The sequence below is a fragment of the Camarhynchus parvulus genome, chromosome 26 (genome assembly GCF_901933205.1).
Source record: "Camarhynchus parvulus chromosome 26, STF_HiC, whole genome shotgun sequence".
NCBI classification, from domain to species: Eukaryota; Metazoa; Chordata; class Aves; order Passeriformes; family Thraupidae; genus Camarhynchus; species Camarhynchus parvulus.
In genome coordinates, this window is record NC_044596.1 from 132,952 (window position 1) to 149,790 (window position 16,839).

The 16,839-nt window shown below is 49.2% G+C and overlaps 1 protein-coding gene across 1 annotated transcript; it reads left to right on the forward strand.

The window, feature by feature from the left end:
• The first annotated feature begins 4,552 nt into the window (after nucleotides 1-4,552).
• On the forward strand, nucleotides 4,553-16,552 carry TIMM17A (translocase of inner mitochondrial membrane 17A). Its single transcript, XM_030965790.1, has 6 exons — nucleotides 4,553-4,641; nucleotides 9,143-9,242; nucleotides 10,643-10,706; nucleotides 11,466-11,594; nucleotides 12,134-12,244; nucleotides 16,455-16,552. Exons 1-6 carry the CDS (start codon nucleotides 4,616-4,618, stop codon nucleotides 16,523-16,525), a joined length of 501 nt encoding a protein of 166 aa, XP_030821650.1. The 5' UTR covers nucleotides 4,553-4,615; the 3' UTR covers nucleotides 16,526-16,552.
• Nucleotides 16,553-16,839: the final 287 nt, after the last annotated feature.

The window sequence follows — 16,839 nt, forward strand, 5'->3', positions numbered from 1 at the left end:
CGGTGGTTACCCAAAGGGGACACCCCTCCGTCCAAAAGTTGGCCAATAACAGGATCCAGTGGCGGTTCGGGCGCTGGGAAGCCAATGGAGCCCGGCGGGAGGCGGGGAATGGTGCTATCAGAGGAGCCTGAAACCCGAGGACATTCCAGGGAACCGTGCAGAGCTACATGACCAAATTTAGTCCGGAGCATTTCGCCTTTTAAAGGCAATGGGCCAACCTAGTGAGAAAACAGGGAAAAATGCACGAGCCGGCAGGCCGGGAACGGGGGGTGGAGGAGGCAGCTCCAGCCTGTGTCATGGAGGACAGGGGGCTACTAAAGTGGGCAGCGTGGCTACAAAGGGATGGGGGGAGCCTCTGCTGTGGCAGTGACAGCTCTTGGCTAAAATCGGCAAGGAAGCACCCACTCCAGAGGAAGTTTTCCTCTTTATCCCGCTGCAGCCTGGGATCGGTGCTGTTAGGAGACACGGTCTGCCCCACAGGAAAGGGCTGGAGGTGGTGGCGGTGAGGCAGACTGCTTCCATCTGGAAGGGATGGAGGCAGCAGGTAGCGAGTGCTCCGGGCTCTGCGGACCTGACTCCCCGGGGATTGTCAGAGCTCCTACCGACCCTCAGACCCTGAGGGGCTGTTCCCGCAGCTGCTGTTCCTCACACACTCCCACTTGCCCTCACCAACCCCCAAAGACATCCCTTTCTTCTGCACAGAGGGAATTCCTGAATCTCCCCTGCTCCTGGTCCAGGCAGTGACCTAAGCCTGGGCTTTGGCTGGCAGCACCAACTTTCCATTTGCCTAATCCATACAGAAGCTTAACTGGCACGTGGGAGTTCTCCCACAGGGAGAGGAGACAGGTTTTCTCTCCGAGTTTACAGGCAGCTTTACCCCATGTCCATCATTTTGTACACATTTGTTATCCTGTCAGCTTCATCCTGGTTTTCTTCATCCTTTATCATCCTCCTAATATTCACTGCCTGCTCCCAGGCCTCTCTCTGCTAATCCAAGCAAGGAACCCTTTGGTGTTTTTTGACGAAACAAGCTCCCCTAGGATTTTCCTCAGCCTAATCACCTCCTCTGCCTGTCTTCCTGGCCAGATCCCACCCTGCACACAGGCACCAGGTGCTGCAGGTGAGTCTCCTAGTGACAAATTAGACATTCCCCATCCTGACAGGAAATGTACATTCTTGGTGCATTCCAGAATTTCCTTTATCTCCAGCACTGCAGTGCCCAGGTCGTGCTCATATCCTTCCTATGATTCATCAGCACGGCTGAGATTTTTTCCAGATTGTAAAAGAACTTGTTGGTTTTAGTTTCTAAGTGCACGAACTTAAACATTGCTGTGATGAATTCCATCTCCCTCACTTCTGTTTCCCTGATCCTGCAACCAGGGGGTCTTGGTGCTTGCTTGCACTAGGAGGGACACAGGCATTCTCTTCCCCAGCTGGCCTCACACACAGAATCATGGAATGGTTTGGGTTGGAAAGGGACCTTAAAGCTCACCATGTTCCAGCCCCTACTATAGGCAGGGACACCTTCCACCTATCCCAGGTTGCTCCAAGCCCCATCCAGCATGACTTTGGACACTTCCAGGGATCCAGGGGCAGCCCCAGCTTCTCTGGGCAACCTGTGCCAGGGCCTCACCACCCTCACAGGGAACAATTTCCTCCCAATATCCCATGTAACCCTGCCCTCTGGCAGTGGGGAGCCATTCCTCCTTGCCCTGTCCCTCCAGCTCCTGATGAAAAGTTCCTCTCCATCTCCTTTAACTCTCCTTCCCCAATGCTGCCACAGCTGTGACAGTGCTGAGGGCAACAGAAACCACAGTAAATTTAGTCTTTGCCTGAACTTGCCTGAACTTGCCTGAATCTACCTGAAAGATCGCATTTAGTGCCATCTTTGCCTGAAGAAGCCAAATGAGTGTCTTGCTTGTTCCACCTTAATACAGCCCTGAATCTATCTTAAGGTCCTGTCTGGTCCCTTTTGAGGATACAAGGCTGGACATGTTTTAATACTATGTGTTTTGGAAGACAAATTTGAGTTACAGAGTCTGGGTGTGGAAGAAATTAACTGGCCTAGGGTGGACCTAGGTGGGTGTCAGGCTCTTCTCCCAGGGAACAAGAGACAAGACAAAAGAAAATGGCCTCAAGTTGCACCAGCAGAGATTTAGGTTGGATATTGTGAAAATTTCTTCCCTGAAAGGATTTCTCAGTCTTGGCACAGCTGCCCAGGGCAGTGGCGGGGTCCCCATTCCTTGGAGGAATTTACTGGGTTAGTGGTAGTCCTGGGGCAATAGTTGGACTTGATGATCTTAGAAGGCTTTTCCAACCTATACAAGTCCATTATTGTATTCTATAAATGTCCAATCCTCCAGTATTTCTACAGTATTGTTGTGCTCAGTCATCAAGTGCTTATAAGAGGTGAGCAAAAACTGGAAGCTAATTTCCCAGCTGGAAAGCACACAACAAAAAGGTAGTGAGGAATCACATCTTTGTGTCGGCCTCTTCTTGGAACAATCCAAGCATTCCCAGGTGTGCCACCCCTGGCTCAAGGGACAGGACATGTAGACAGCCCTAGGGACAATCTGCAGTGCTAAGCCAGAGAAAGAATCCTTCTACTTAAAAGGGAAATCTAGAATTTTCTCTGTCTGCCTTTCCTTCGTAATATGTTGCAAACTTTCCCGTGTTGTAAATAGGTTTTTAACAGAATATAATCGCCATCAACACCTTGATAAAATCTCTATTTTGTCATTCCCAAACCTTGATTCTTGTGATGAGAGGTACCGCACACCAAATTCCCTAAGAAGCTGTGAATGTGGCCTGGGAGACTCCAAGTTTCTCCTGAAGTATCACCCATCCTTTCCTGATCTAGGAAAAGATCACCCACTCCTCCCCTGCACTGCAGAGCCAGGCAGAGGTAGCACAGAGCATAATTTTGTGGGGAAATATTCCTACATTAGCAGAAAGTCAGGGAGAGAAGCAGGGGACACCCCAAATTTGTCATGGCTCAGAGTGGATGGTCTCACTGTGATTTATGTTGGCTGTCACACAGTCCTTTTTAACTGGGATATTGGCACAGTTCTGTTAGACCATATTCCACTGACCCCAGGATTGGAGGTGTTGCCTCACCACTGCACTGCACAGGGGGATGAAGTCACGGCAGTGCCAGAGGACACAGGAGTAGGGAGAGTTGCTCCAGTGGCTGAGAGAGGCCAATATTTCCTACTTTTCCCATCTCTCCTTCTTGGCCAAAGCAGAAACAACAATACCATAAATACCTGGAGATTCCCAGGAGTCTCCAAAATTGCATCACCTCTACTCCCCCACCTTAAATGAGGCCAAACACACCTGCTCATGAAACAGTAGGAGTCTTTTAAAGCATCAAAACCCAACACAGCAGGTGGAGCATTTTAGCTCCTTCATGGTGCTTCAGACCATTACTTATTAAAACAATAAGTCACTGGAGAGCAACTTGATTTGCATTCGGTTTTTGCTACCGAATGATTTGCTGCCCTTCAAAGAGAGCAGAGTGTGTACTGTTAAATTAGGAGTAGAAAAGAATAAGCAATTTACAACTTGGAGAGGCTGCAAACCACTGGATTGGACAAGGCTTCAAGGCAGAAAAGAGGATGAGGGGGGACCTTCTCACTCTCCACAGCTCCCTGACAGAAGGGTGGAGTCAGGTGGGGGTACAGCTGGTTCCAGGGAACAAGTGATGGGACAAGAGGGAACACCCTCATCTTGTGCTGAGAGCTTTGCAAGCTGCCTGGGAATTTTCTGCCAGCACAGACACTGTTCTCTGGGTTCCAGCTCTACCTGCCCAGGAAACTGACCTGGTGATAGGAATGTCAAGTCCCAGCTCCAGCTGCAAGCAGGACCGCAAGAACATCCCCTGGGACACGTGAGATCAGCTCAGCTCATGCAGCAGCATCAGAAATAACGTGGGCTTGGACCCTGACGTTCTAGGCCAGGTTGGACAGACTTGGAGCAACCTGGTCTAGTGGAAGATGTCCCTGCCCATGGTAGGGGGGGGAATGGGATGAGATTTAAGGTCCCTTCAAACCCAAACCACTCCTTGATTCCATTAAATTTGGGGCAGAGTGGTTTATCCTTGGAGCAACTTGCACAGGTACAGTTTCTAAAAGAGCTGGAGAGGGACTTTGGACAAAGTCCTGGAGTGACAAGACAAAGAGCTTCCCACTGACAAAGGCTTAGATGGGGTATTGGGAAGGAATTCCTCTCCTTGTGAGGATGGCGAGGCCCTGGCCCAGGTTGCCCAGAGAAGCTGTGGCTGCCCCATGCCTGGCAATGTCCAAGGTCAGGATAGCCGGAGCTTGGAGCGCCCTGGTACAGTGGAAAGTGTCCTTGACCATAGCGAGGCGTGGCACTGGATGGAATTTAAGGGCCATCGCACCCAACGCATCCCTCGCGCTGACATTCTCTCCTCGCGGCTGGGCAACCCTCCCACCGTCACTGCGCCTGTCAATCAGCGCCGGGGGCGGGGCCAGGGCATGGCGCACGCGCAGACACGTCCCTAATCGTCGCCTCGTCCCGCCCTCCGCTGCCATTGGCCGGCGCGGGGCCTCCGCAGCCAATCGCGCGCGGGGAGGTGGTGGGGTCGAGCAAGATGGAGGAGTACGCTCGCGAGCCCTGGTGAGGGGATCGGGGATCGAGGATCGGGAATCGGGATCAGGATCGGGATCGGGATCGGGATCGGAATCGGAATCGGGATCTGCGAGGGCCAGGAAGGGGCGGGGCGGGGGAGCGGTGCGGGCGCACCCGCGGCCGCTCCTCGGGGCCGTTTGCCGTCGGGGGGGCGGGGTTGACCTTGGTGGGGCCCCCTGAGGGAGGTGGGGGAGGCCGTGCCGGCCGTGCCGCGGGGCCCGTTCGGAGCCTGGTACCGAGCCCCGCGCGGCCTCCCGGAGCGGCGAGGAGCCGGCGGGGTCCTGCGGCCTGCGCGGTTCACGCGCCTCCGGGAGCGGCGGGCCCTGCGCTGACGATCCCACGTTCGGTCCTTCAGCAGCCCCTTACTCGCAGCCTTGCCTCCGTCCCTCATCCTCAGCTTCCTTTCCAGCCTTCTCTTATCCTTAGTGCTTCCTCATTCTCAGTCCCCCATCATCGGCTTCCCTATCCTCAATTCCCCCTTATCCTCAGCTCCTCACATTCTCGGTCCCTTCCTCATCCCCCGCAGGCTGCTCCCCTCCCCCTCTGCTCCCCATCTCAGATCATCTGTCCTCAATCGCCCCTCGTTCTCAGCTCGCCTCTTGTCTCCCCCCGATGTACAGCTCCTCCAATCCTCAGTCCCCCGTTTATCCTCAGCCACCATTTCAGTCTCCCCATCCTCAGTCCTCCCTCTCATCCAAAGCCCTCCCAATTCTCAGTGCTACCATCTTCAGCCTCCCATCTCAGCTCTCCTTTCATCTACAGCCCACCTCACTCTCAGTCTCTCCCACACCCCACCTCAGCCTTCTCTCATCCTTAATTCATATTCAGTCTCCCTTCAGTCCCCAAGTCCTCCCTCATCCTTGGCCCCCCAGGCTCCCCTCATGCCTCCCGTGGCCCTGCCCTTCTCCTTCTCCATTTCCATAAGCCCAGCCTGGCCCCCTCCTTGCCAAGCTGGCAGTGTCTGAATCCTGTCATGGTTCAGCACTGTCTTTGTAGACCTACACAGCCACATTGGTTGCAAGTCCAAGGTTGTATTTGTAGTAGTAAAAGGATTAAATGCAAGCTCAGGTGCAGGGTTACTGAATCATGGGCAAAGTTTCTTATCATGGTGAGGGACCTGGGACTAGGGCCTGGAGTCACAGGCAGAACAGAGGGGAATGGCTTTCCACTGCCAGAGGGCAAGGTTAGATGGGATAGTGGGAAAAAATTCTTCCCTGTGTCATGAGCCCATGGCCCAGGTTGCCCAGAGAAGCTGTGTCTGGCCCATCCCTGGCAGTGTCCAAGGCCAGGTTGGACACTGGGGCTTGGAGCAACCTGGGGTGGTAGAAGGTGTCCCTGCCCATGGCAGGGGGAGGAATAGGATGAGCTTCAAAGTCTCTTCCAGCCCAAACCAGTCTGAGATTCTGCTCACCTTTGCAGACGAGACTTGCAACTGTTCATGAGGCTTTTCCCAAACTTTGCAGATTGCTCTGCTGACATGCATTAAGTTTGTCCGTAAATATCACCCCCGCCTTTTCACAGCATAACATCTGGGACATGAGCAAAGTAAATAGTATTTATTAATAGATTGCTGTGGGCTCCAGGTAATCCCAGAATTAGTTAAGTTGGAAAAGATCTCTCAGACCATCAAGTCCAACCTGTGACCCATTGCCAACCTGTGACCCCACCTTGTCAACCAGACCAGAGCACTGAGTGCCATGTTCAGTCATTCCTTGAACACCTCCAGGGATGGGGATTCCACCACCTCCCTAGGCAGTCCCTTCCACTGCCTGACAGTCCTTTCTGTTGAGAAATTCCTCCTGGTATCGTCCTCACCCTCCCCAGGCACAGCATGAAGCTGTGTCCTTAATGCTGTGCAGTTGGGACGTTTTGCTGCCAAGCCATGTGGGGCTGTTGGGTGTCCCCCATTGTTCTGGCTGCTGGTCACCCTGTGGTCCTCCTGTTACCCAGCCCCTGGAGCTGCTGTCCTGGAGTCAGGCTGGGTCCCTATGAACCGCTGGCACAGAGAAAAGGTCCCTTTGTTCATTTAAACTGTGGTGGCCTCTAATTCCAGTTGTTATGCAGCCTTCAGGAGGGCTGCAGGATGCTGTGGGACTTGGAGGGAGGACTCAGGCCTCTCCCAGGCAGCCAGAGCTGGTGTGTGGCTGTCCCATAGCCCTGGGAAAAGTGAAGTCTTGCCCTCTGCTCTCCTCATCTTTGAGAAATTTCTGGTGCCATCAGGAGCAGGAACCCAGCCTTATCCACATGTCATTTCCCTTTAGCCAGGGCTCCCCTCCAAGTCAGGGAAACAATTAACAGTAATGTTTTGCTTGTAGATAAGTGCCAGATTAACAATGAAATAATCTCTTTTCTTCTCCTCCAATTCTTTATGAGGTCAGGCAGTGACAGGGCTGGGGGTATTTTGCATCAGCTCTGAGGGAGTTTGGAGGAGCTGACACATGCTGGCTGTGCTGGGATCAAAGATGTTCTCTCATTTAAAAGCTGCTCAGAAAACTTTGGAGGGTAGCTTAAAAGGAAAATTAGGAACCCTGAAGGTAACAGTTAATGAGGTTAAAGAGGGAAGCATTCCCTGATTGGGGTCTCATTAACAAGGCTTCAAGAATAAAGCAGCCATGATTTGTAGATTGGAATTCCTTGACTTTATGGATAAGGGAAGCCCACTTCATATAATCCATTTAGATTTCCAAACAGCCTTTTAACGAGATCACTTTCAGAGAGTTAACAAAGGAAGAGGGTTGGGATGTTTTATTCATAGCAGAGGAGATAAAAATCTGCACAGGAGATGTAAGAACAAAACAACAAAAAAATCCCTGAGAAAAATGATGTGAGTTGCTTTTCATCTTGGCATCTTGGACAAGAGTGTGCCTGGAACCTTTTCCTGACGCAGGAAAAAGTGGAAGGAAAATGAACTGTTGAATTATTGAATGCAGTTAGGGCTGAGGGGGTTGTAACGAGATGAGACCATATGCAGGCATGGCAGACAAACAGGAGGTGGTGGAGGATAAAATACACCCCCCCCTGCTTCCTGAGGCCTTGTGGGTTTGGGACCTGGATGTAGCTGTCACTGGGGGCACTCAGTGGTGACACTTGGTTGTGGTCCTGCTGCCTTGGGAACAACCCAGCGATCCAAGGTACAAAAGCAAAGCCAACGTTGATTGTGACCTGTGCACGCAGGGGTTCTCTTTGTAGGGGGCAGGGCTGGCTGCAGGGGAGGAGGTTTGGAAGTAGGTTGTGAACACGAGGAGCCTGGGAGAACACTCAGGGAGAGGGACTGAAAATTAAGAGATATTTTCTCCAGGAAGAAAACACCTTGTGGCAAAGCCTGCAGCACAGTGAGGGAGATTTGTCACCCCTCGCTAGGGAAGGTCTGTAAGGTGGGGAAGTGGCAGGTTAGGAATGGTGTCCTCATGTGCAGGGGCTGGAAGTTGTAGGGGATCCTTAGGAACAGAAACATGACATTACAAGTGAAATTGGAAGTGCTCATTGATGCTCCTGCCTGACGGAAACACTGAGCTTGCCATGGTGCTCAGATTTGTGACCTGCGTTCTGTTGTAGGCTGATTTTTGCATTTTCTGATGATTGGCAGTGTAGGAGTTAAGTCACCTGAGTGCTTGGCTGGAAGATCTAGATACAAGATGAAAGAAACCAAAAAACTTTGTTATTCTGTGCTCTGAAATTACCCACAGTGACACCAGAAGTTTATGGCATCTTAAAGCTCACCTAATTCAGGAGTTTGGTTTAAGGTTGCAAGGCTCCAGTTCTTGGCAGAGGTTCTGAACCTGTAAATAAGGGCCCCTTGTCAGATACTGACAGCCTGTGCTGCAGGAAGGTTTTATGCAAGGTTCTATGCAAGGTTTTCCTGGCTGCTCTGTGGTGTTGGAGCAGGAATTGTGGGTGCTATTCCTCTGAGGAGAGATCTCTTTTGTTGGAATGGACTTCAAAGATCCAGGATGCATCAGGAAAAACCTTTCCAGCTCAGCAAAGATGACTTTGAAGTCTCACTTAAATAAGCAGAGCTAATGAAAAGGACGAGTGATTCAAGAAAAAGTGTTTTGTGCCACCTGGGAGCTGCGTCTCATGGAATTTGGTACCTCAGTTCTCTGTAGGTCAAGAGAAGAATGAGATCAGGGAATTTAAAGCTATTTACACTATGTAAATAGTGTAGGGCAGAGCTGGAATTCTTCAGGAGTTTTCCATGATGGAAGTATGTCTCTGCCTTGTGTGAGGAGCTCAGGCATTTCTGTATATTTGGTATTTCCCACTCTGGGGAAGTGGGCCAGGAGACTCTGGCAAAGGTTGAGTCTGTTTTGCTGTAATATTCTTGATTTTTTGTTGCTGCCTGCTCAATTAGCTGGATGTGAGATGGTACAGCCACCAGGCTCAGTCTTCACCCCAGTTATACCAGTGCTGAAGTGCTGGATCCATCCCACTCACTTACATGGTTTAACATGATGGTATTTAATATTTTCATCTCTATTTTTCTTTCCAGTCCCTGGAGGATAGTGGATGACTGTGGAGGGGCCTTCACCATGGGGGCCATAGGAGGGGGCATTTTCCAGGCTATCAAAGGCTTCCGAAATTCCCCAGTGGTGAGTAAAATCCTCTGAAGGTGCATTGACTGCAGTCCTGCCTCCACTGTCGTTCCCCAGGGAGTGTGGGAGGCAGTGAAGGGGAAGGAGAATAAATCCCTGTGCAGGGAGCAGGGCTGATTAAAGACCTCTACATTGTTAATCCACACCATGAGAATCTGTCCTGGTTCAAGATCTTTCTTCTTCTTGTGGGATAAAATTGCTGCTTCCCCATTTGCTCTGGTGTCCGCAGTGGGACACTGGTCACTTGTTCCTCCCTAGCTGATGAACATTTCCCTCAGGATAGGAAGTGCAGCAGGAAAGATTAATCTGCCTGTGGTTCTGTCTGCATGGAGGGGCATGAAGCCTAGGCTCTCCTTCCTCTCCTGACCTTTCCCTTTCTTTTAAAACATGGAATGACTCAAGGAATCTTTTTCTACTTCAGATTTATATTAAAGGGTATATTTTTCTTTAATTAATCTCTTTTTAACTGTTGCCATTTTATTAGCTCAATTTCTTAATGCTCAGATTTGGTTTCAATGCAGAAGTGAGTAAACACGGAAGTGAAGTTTTGCTGATACAAATCAGTTTTCACTTTTGGGATATCTGCTGCAAAATCTTGGCTATAAACCCATTGCAGAGACATTTGATAAATTAAGATTCAGTTGCTGCTTGAACATTAATTTTAAAATTTCTCTGACTTCATAGATAAGGTGTTTTTGTTATTAGTCTGACAATAAGCTGTTCGTTTGAGGTCGGTTTAATAAATAACTGTTTCCAAATTAGTCAGACTCTGCAGACACTTCACTTGCAATGGACTATGTGCTTAATTAGAGTCTTAATTTTGCTTAAGACTTGCTAAATATACCTATCCCCACTTCTGAGTGATTGTAACAAAAATAAAACTTGGTGGATATTCTTTAAACTGCGTTAAAGTCTGGGAAAATGTGCAATTGTTCTGTGGGGTCCTGGGTGACATGTTGAGTATTGGACTCTGGAAGGCTCAGCGTGACTTTGCTTCTCTTGACTACAAAGACACCTACAATTGCACCTGCAAGAATGACTAAACATAGGACAGCTAGTGGGATTGCCCAGCATCTGGGAAGAAAAAGTTACACATGTGAAAAATCACTGCTCACTATCCTGATAAAATATTACTGTAATGCCTCCTTCAGTCCCACTGAGACTATGAACCCAGATTGTTTCCTGCCTGGTGACTGTAATTCCCATCTGTACCTGACAGGAATATTGTATGGGAATGATAAATAGTGAAATAGGTGTAAAGTACACTTTATCTCAGCTCCTTACAGCTGCTGAGGGCACTCAGAAATGTGTTGGGCCTGTGGCAGGGTTTTGCAATATAGACTCAGCTTGGCTGTAAGATTTTACTGTTTTCTTTTAACTGAATTCTCTTACTTTAGGGTGTAAACCACCGGCTGCGGGGCAGTTTGACGGCTATTAAAACCAGAGCTCCACAACTGGGAGGTAATGAATTTTGGGGTTTTGTTGCACAGAATTGACTGTTGTTAGATAACAGAGTTTGGGAATATAACATGGTGCAGCTACACTGACACCTGCACTGAGTCTCAGCAGGTTTGTTGGCCCAAGCAATGGGTAAATACAGTCCTGATATATGCAAAAGTGGTTTGGATGGGGAGGAAACAGTCCATGTTCCTGGAATGATAAGACAGCTGTAATAACTGGTCATATCTTAAACAGCAGAGCTCCCTGGAGCCTCTTCATGGTGTGGAAGAGGTTAAGATAAAACTAAGTCATTACAAGAAGTGATCCAGCTTGGATGAAAAATAGAGCTTGGGGATATCCATGCATGTGCTGTAGAATGCCAAGCTCCTGAGGCCACAGGAGCAGTGTTGGGTGAGGTGTGAGGTGTGACATGACTCTCCATCATTGTCTGTAAGGAACTATGTTAAAAAGGGATAAATCTGGAAGTTCCCTTAGCTAATCTGACTTTGTTAGGATGAAAGTTCCATTATAATCACAGTTTGATAAATTTTCTGTAGTTAATTGTAGATTAGTGAGATCATATGTAAAATGGGGCAAGAGGCCAATGATGACATGTCAAGTTGGAAATTTCCCTGTATTGCTTTTAACCTGTATTTGGCTCTTTATGAGTTTGAATTTACTTCATGTCTGAAAGGAGCACAGTAACACCACAGCATCTGTTGTGCAGCATAACTGGCTTCTCTGCTCTCTCCAAAGTGGCTTTGGTTTGATTTGGAACAGGGAGCTTTGCTGTCTGGGGAGGTCTCTTCTCCATGATTGACTGCAGTATGGTCAGAATGAGAGGGAAGGAAGATCCCTGGAATTCCATCACGAGTGGAGCTCTGACTGGAGCCATTTTAGCTGCAAGAAGTAAGAAACTGGGGATATCAGTTGAAAATCTCCTATTCTCTAAATGTTCAGTTCTCATTGTATAGCAAAGCAACAGTCTGTGACACCCTAATTGGCATTTGCTGTCTCAGATGCTGAAAAATAATCTGAAACGTTTTTCCTATGCTTAGGAAAGTAATAATCAGGCTCCTAAATGTTCCCAGTGTTCCTTGAAGGAAGGACGGGGGGAGTTGCCCAGTAATTATCCTTTAATGCAGCTTAATGGATGCAAAATTACTGCTCGGAGTCTGTTTTAGGAGAGATTAAGGCATGAAGAGGGTGGTGAGGCCCTGACACAGGTTACCCAGAGCAGCTGGTGGCTGTCCCATCCCTAGAAGTGTCCAAGGCTGGGTTGGATGGGACTTGAAGCAACCTGGGATAGTGGAAGGTGTCCCTGCCCATGGAGGGGGTGGAACAAAATGATCTTCAGGGTCCCTTCCACCCCAAACCATCCTGGGATTCAATGGATTCTAACAATGCAGCAAAGAAATTAAGTATTGGTTTGTGCTTTTCATTTCCAGATGGCCCTGTTGCTATGGTTGGATCTGCTGCAATGGGAGGAATTCTCTTGGCCCTGATCGAAGGAGCTGGAATTCTGCTGACTAGATTTGCCTCCACACAATTCCCAAATGGTAAGGAGCCGGCAGAGGATGTGTCACAAGGATTTGCTTTGCTGATGTGCCTCTGGCAGTCATCTTATCCTAGAGTGAATCTGCACTGCCCTGCCAGCTCCTGTGGCTGTGGAAAGCCAAGGAGGAGCTGCAGGTTCTGATGACATGAGACTGTTTCCTGCTGGGAGACAGGAGGTAGCATGGCTGAGAGCAGGGATGTCCCTGCCGTCCCTGGCTTCTGCCACACACATGGTGGCAGAAGGGTTTTACTCAGGGGGAGACACAATGGTTGGAGGGAATGGAAGGCAGCAAATTGTGCAAAAGAAGGGTGGTTCTGGCAGGCTGTGGTCTGTGTGAGGAACCCCAGGTAAATGAGAAGATGAAGACCTGGCAGGTACAGATACGTGATTTCCAAAAAGGGTGGTGGTGATTCTCTTCTAAACTGCTTCAGTGTCTCACTGAGTCACAGACTGTTGTGTAAATGCTTCCTGTGGAAAATCCTAAATACCTCTGTCAAAGAATCCCAGACTGGTTTGGGGTGGCAGAGACCTCCAAGCCCATCTCATTCTACCTCCTGACATAGGTAGGGACACCTTCCACTATCCCAGGTTGCTCCAAGCTCCGTCCAACCTGGGCTTGGACACTGCCAAGAATGGGGCAGCCACAGCTTCTCTGGGCAGCCGGGGCCAGGGCTTCATCACTTTCATAGGGGAGAATTCCGTCCCAGTATCCCATCTAACCCTGTCAGTTGGAAGCTATTCCTCCTTATTCTGTGATTCCAGGCCCTTGTCCGAAGTCCCTCTCCAGCTCTCTTGGAACCTCTTCAGGCACTGGAAGGGGCTCTAAGCCTTCTGCTCTCCAGGTTTAACATTGACAGCTCTTCCAGCCTTTCCTCATAGGATAAAATGCTCTACCTTATTTTGGGAAGAGCACAAACCACTAGTATTGGATGAGTAGCAGGTCACTAATTCCCAAGTGAATCCTCTCCTGGGTTTGTTCAACAATATTCTTCATCCGACCTATGACAATTTCTGTTTTTTAAAGATGCTTGAAAATTAATTTGCCTTGGAGAAAGTGTATCATCTGTTCATGACGATTAATTCTCTCTGGATTGTCCCACCACAGCTGTGTTACTCCCTCCAGCAGCAGGCAGTGGATCAGGAAGCTGACTCCACACTTGTTCCGTTTCACTGATTGCTTTATTGTTGGGCAAGTCGCCATGGTTAAACCTTTCCAGAGGGGCCAAGGTCACCTCAAAAGCCCTAATGTGCAAGTTTCCAGCTCCTTTAGATGACTGGAAAGGCTTCCCTCTCCCTCCTCTGGTCGATTTCCCTGTTAGAAACTTTGTCTAGTGCTAGGTGTCCCTGCCTATGGCAGAGGGTAGAGCAAGATGAGCTTTATGGTCACAGAATTCACAGAATGACCAGGTTGGAAGATACCTTAAAGATCGAGTCCAACTCATGCCCCAACACCTGAACTAAACCATGGCACTCAGTCCCACATCCGGTCTTTTTTTAAACACATCCAGGGATGGTGACTCCATCACCTCCCGCGGGCCCATTCCAGAACTTTATCACCCTTTCTGTAAAAAACTTTTTCCTAATATCCAACCTATATTTCCCTTGATGCAACTTGAGACTGTTACCTCTCATTCTGTCAATTGCTGCCTGGTGAAAGAGACCAGCCCCACCTGACCACAGCCACCTTTCAGGAAGTTGTAGAGAAGTGATAAGGTCACCTCTGAGTCTCCTTTTCTCCAGGCTAGACAACCCCAGCTCCCTCAGTTGTTCCTCACAGGGCTTGTGTTCCAAGCCCCTCACCAACCTCATTCCCCTCCTCTGGACATGCTTGAGTTTCTCAACATCCTTCCCAAACTGAGGGGCCAGCACTGGACACAACACTCAGGGTTTGCCCTCACCAGTGCCAAGTACAGGGGAAGAAGGACTCCCTGCTCCTGCTGGCCACACCATTCCTGATACTGGCCAGGTGCCATTGGCCTTCTTGGCCACCAGGGCACTTTGCTGGCTCATATTCAGCCGGCTGTGGACCAGCACCCCCAGGTCCCTTTCTGCTTGGGCACTGTCCAGCCACACTGTCCCCCAGCCTATAATGCTGCAGGGGGTTATTGTGGCCAAAATGCAGGACTTGGCACTTGGACTTACTAAACTTCATCCTGTTAGACTCAGTCCATCCATTCAACCATTCCAAGTCTCTCTGTAGAGCCCTCCTACCTTCCAACAGATGGACACACGATCCTAACTTAGTGTCATCTGCAGATTTACTAATGAAAGACTCAATTCCCTCATCCATGTAATCAATAGATATTAAACAGAACTGGCTCCAGTACAGACCCCTGAGGGACACCACTGGTGCCTGGCTGCCAGCTGGATGCAGCCCCACTCACCACCACTCTCTGGACCGGCCATGTAGCCAGTTCTGAACCTAGCACAGAGTGCTCCTGTCCCAGCCGGGGAGACAGTGGGAGACAGTGCCAAAGGCCTTGCTGGAGTCCAGGCAGACACATCCACAGCCTTTCCTGCATCCAGCAGGCAGGTGACCTGGTCATAGAAGGAGATCAGGTTGGTCAGGCAGGACCTGCCCCTCCTAAACCCATACTGGCTGGGTCTGATACCTTGGCCATCCTATAAGTGCTGTATGATGACACTCAGTGTAAACTGTTCCATGACCTACCTGGGTACTGAGGTCAGGCTGACTGGCCTGTAATTGCCAGGATCCTCCTTCCCACCCTTTTTGTGAATGGGCCTCACACTGGGAGGCTTCCAGTCATCTAGAACCTCCCTGGTGAGCCAGGACTGCTGGTAAATGATGGAGAGCGGCGTAGCAAGCTCATCTGCCAGCTGCCTCATCACCCTGGGATGGGTCCCATCTGGTCCCATGGATTTATAAATATCCAAGCAGCTCAGCAGTTCTCTGACTGCCCACTCTTGGATAATGGGGGGACCATTCTGTTCCCTGATACCATTGAGCAACCCAAGAGGACAGTTATCCTGAAGGCAAGTCTTCTCACTAAAAACTGAGACAAAGAAGGCGTTAAGCACCTCTGCCTTCTCCTCATCTGCAGTTCCTAAGTTCCCTTCTGCATCTAATAAAGAATAAACATTAGTCTCACTCTTCCTTTTACCACTAATATATTTATAAAAACATTTTTTGTTATCCTTTACAAAAGTCGCCATTTTAAGTTCAAACTGAGCTTTAGGGTCTCTAATTTTTTTCCTACATGCTCTAGCAGCCCTCTTAAATACTACCTGAGAAACGTGATCCTCCTTCCAAAGATAATGCATCCTTTTTTGATTCCTGAGTTCCTTCAAAATCTCCGTGCCCATCCAGGCTGGGCATTTACCTCGTCGACTTGTCTTTTGGCACACAGGGACAGTTTGTTCCTGTGCCCTCAAGATCTCCATTTTGAAGCACGCCCACCCTTCCTGAATTCCTTTATTTTTAAAAACTACTTCCCAAGGAACTCTCTCAGTAAGTCTCCTGAATAGTCCAAAGTCTGCCCTCCGAAAGTCCAGTGTAAAAGTCTTATTAATGTTCCTCTTGACTTCACCAAATACTGAGAATTTTATAATTTATTGATCACTATGCCCTCAGTGGCCTCCAATCACCACATCTCCCACCAACCCATCTCTATTTGCAAATAACAGATCTAACATAGTCCCTCCCCTGGTGGGCTCACCCACCAGCTGCGACAACCCAAATCATTCCACAATTCCATGGATTCTATGAAACTCTGAGAGAAGTGGTTTGTCTTTGGAGCAGCTTGAACTGAAGAGGGGTTTCAGACAAGGTCCTGGAGGGACAGGACAAGGGGGAATGGCTTCCCACTGCCAGAAGGCATAGTGAGATGGGATATTGGGAAGAAATTCTTCCTGTGAGGCCCTGGCTCAGGTTTCCCAGAGAAGCTGTGGCTGCCCCAATGCTGGAAGTGTCCTAGGCTGTGTTGGCTGGGGCTTGGAGCAACCTGGGATAGTGGAAGGTGTTCCTGCCATGGCAGGGGGTAGAATTGGATAAGCTTTAAGGTCTTTTCCAAGCCCAACCAGTCTTTGATTCTATGCAACTTTTGAAATTTTTTATGAAACCCAAACAATTCCAGGGTTTATGATTCATTTTAAGAGGGATTTATATAAACCAACCAGCTGTGATTTCTGTTAATAGGAAGAATTGCCTGCATTTTGGTATTTATTTGCCTTTTCCCCTGTCCCTCCTCCAGGCCCACAGTTGTCAGAGGATCCATCCCAGCTCCAGCCACCCCCATTCAGCGACTACCGACAGTATCAATGATGGTCTCCGACCACCTCCTCCCCCCCCGTCCTCCTCTTCCTCCTCCTCCTCCTCTTCCTCCTCCTCCTCCTCTTTTCTCTTCCTTCCCTGTCCCTGAGTGGTCCCACCTGGAGGATGCGGAGGGGGTTTGTACTTAACACCAGTGGTCGTCCCTTACACACCACATCAGGAGGACCTGCAGCATTTCTCAACGTCAAACTGCTCAGGAGAACTTTTAGAAAAGAAAATCTATTTATTCCTGATATATTCCATTGCTGTAGTGTTACACATGTCTGGTAGAATACAAGGAAGTTTGAGACAAGGACCAAATGGAG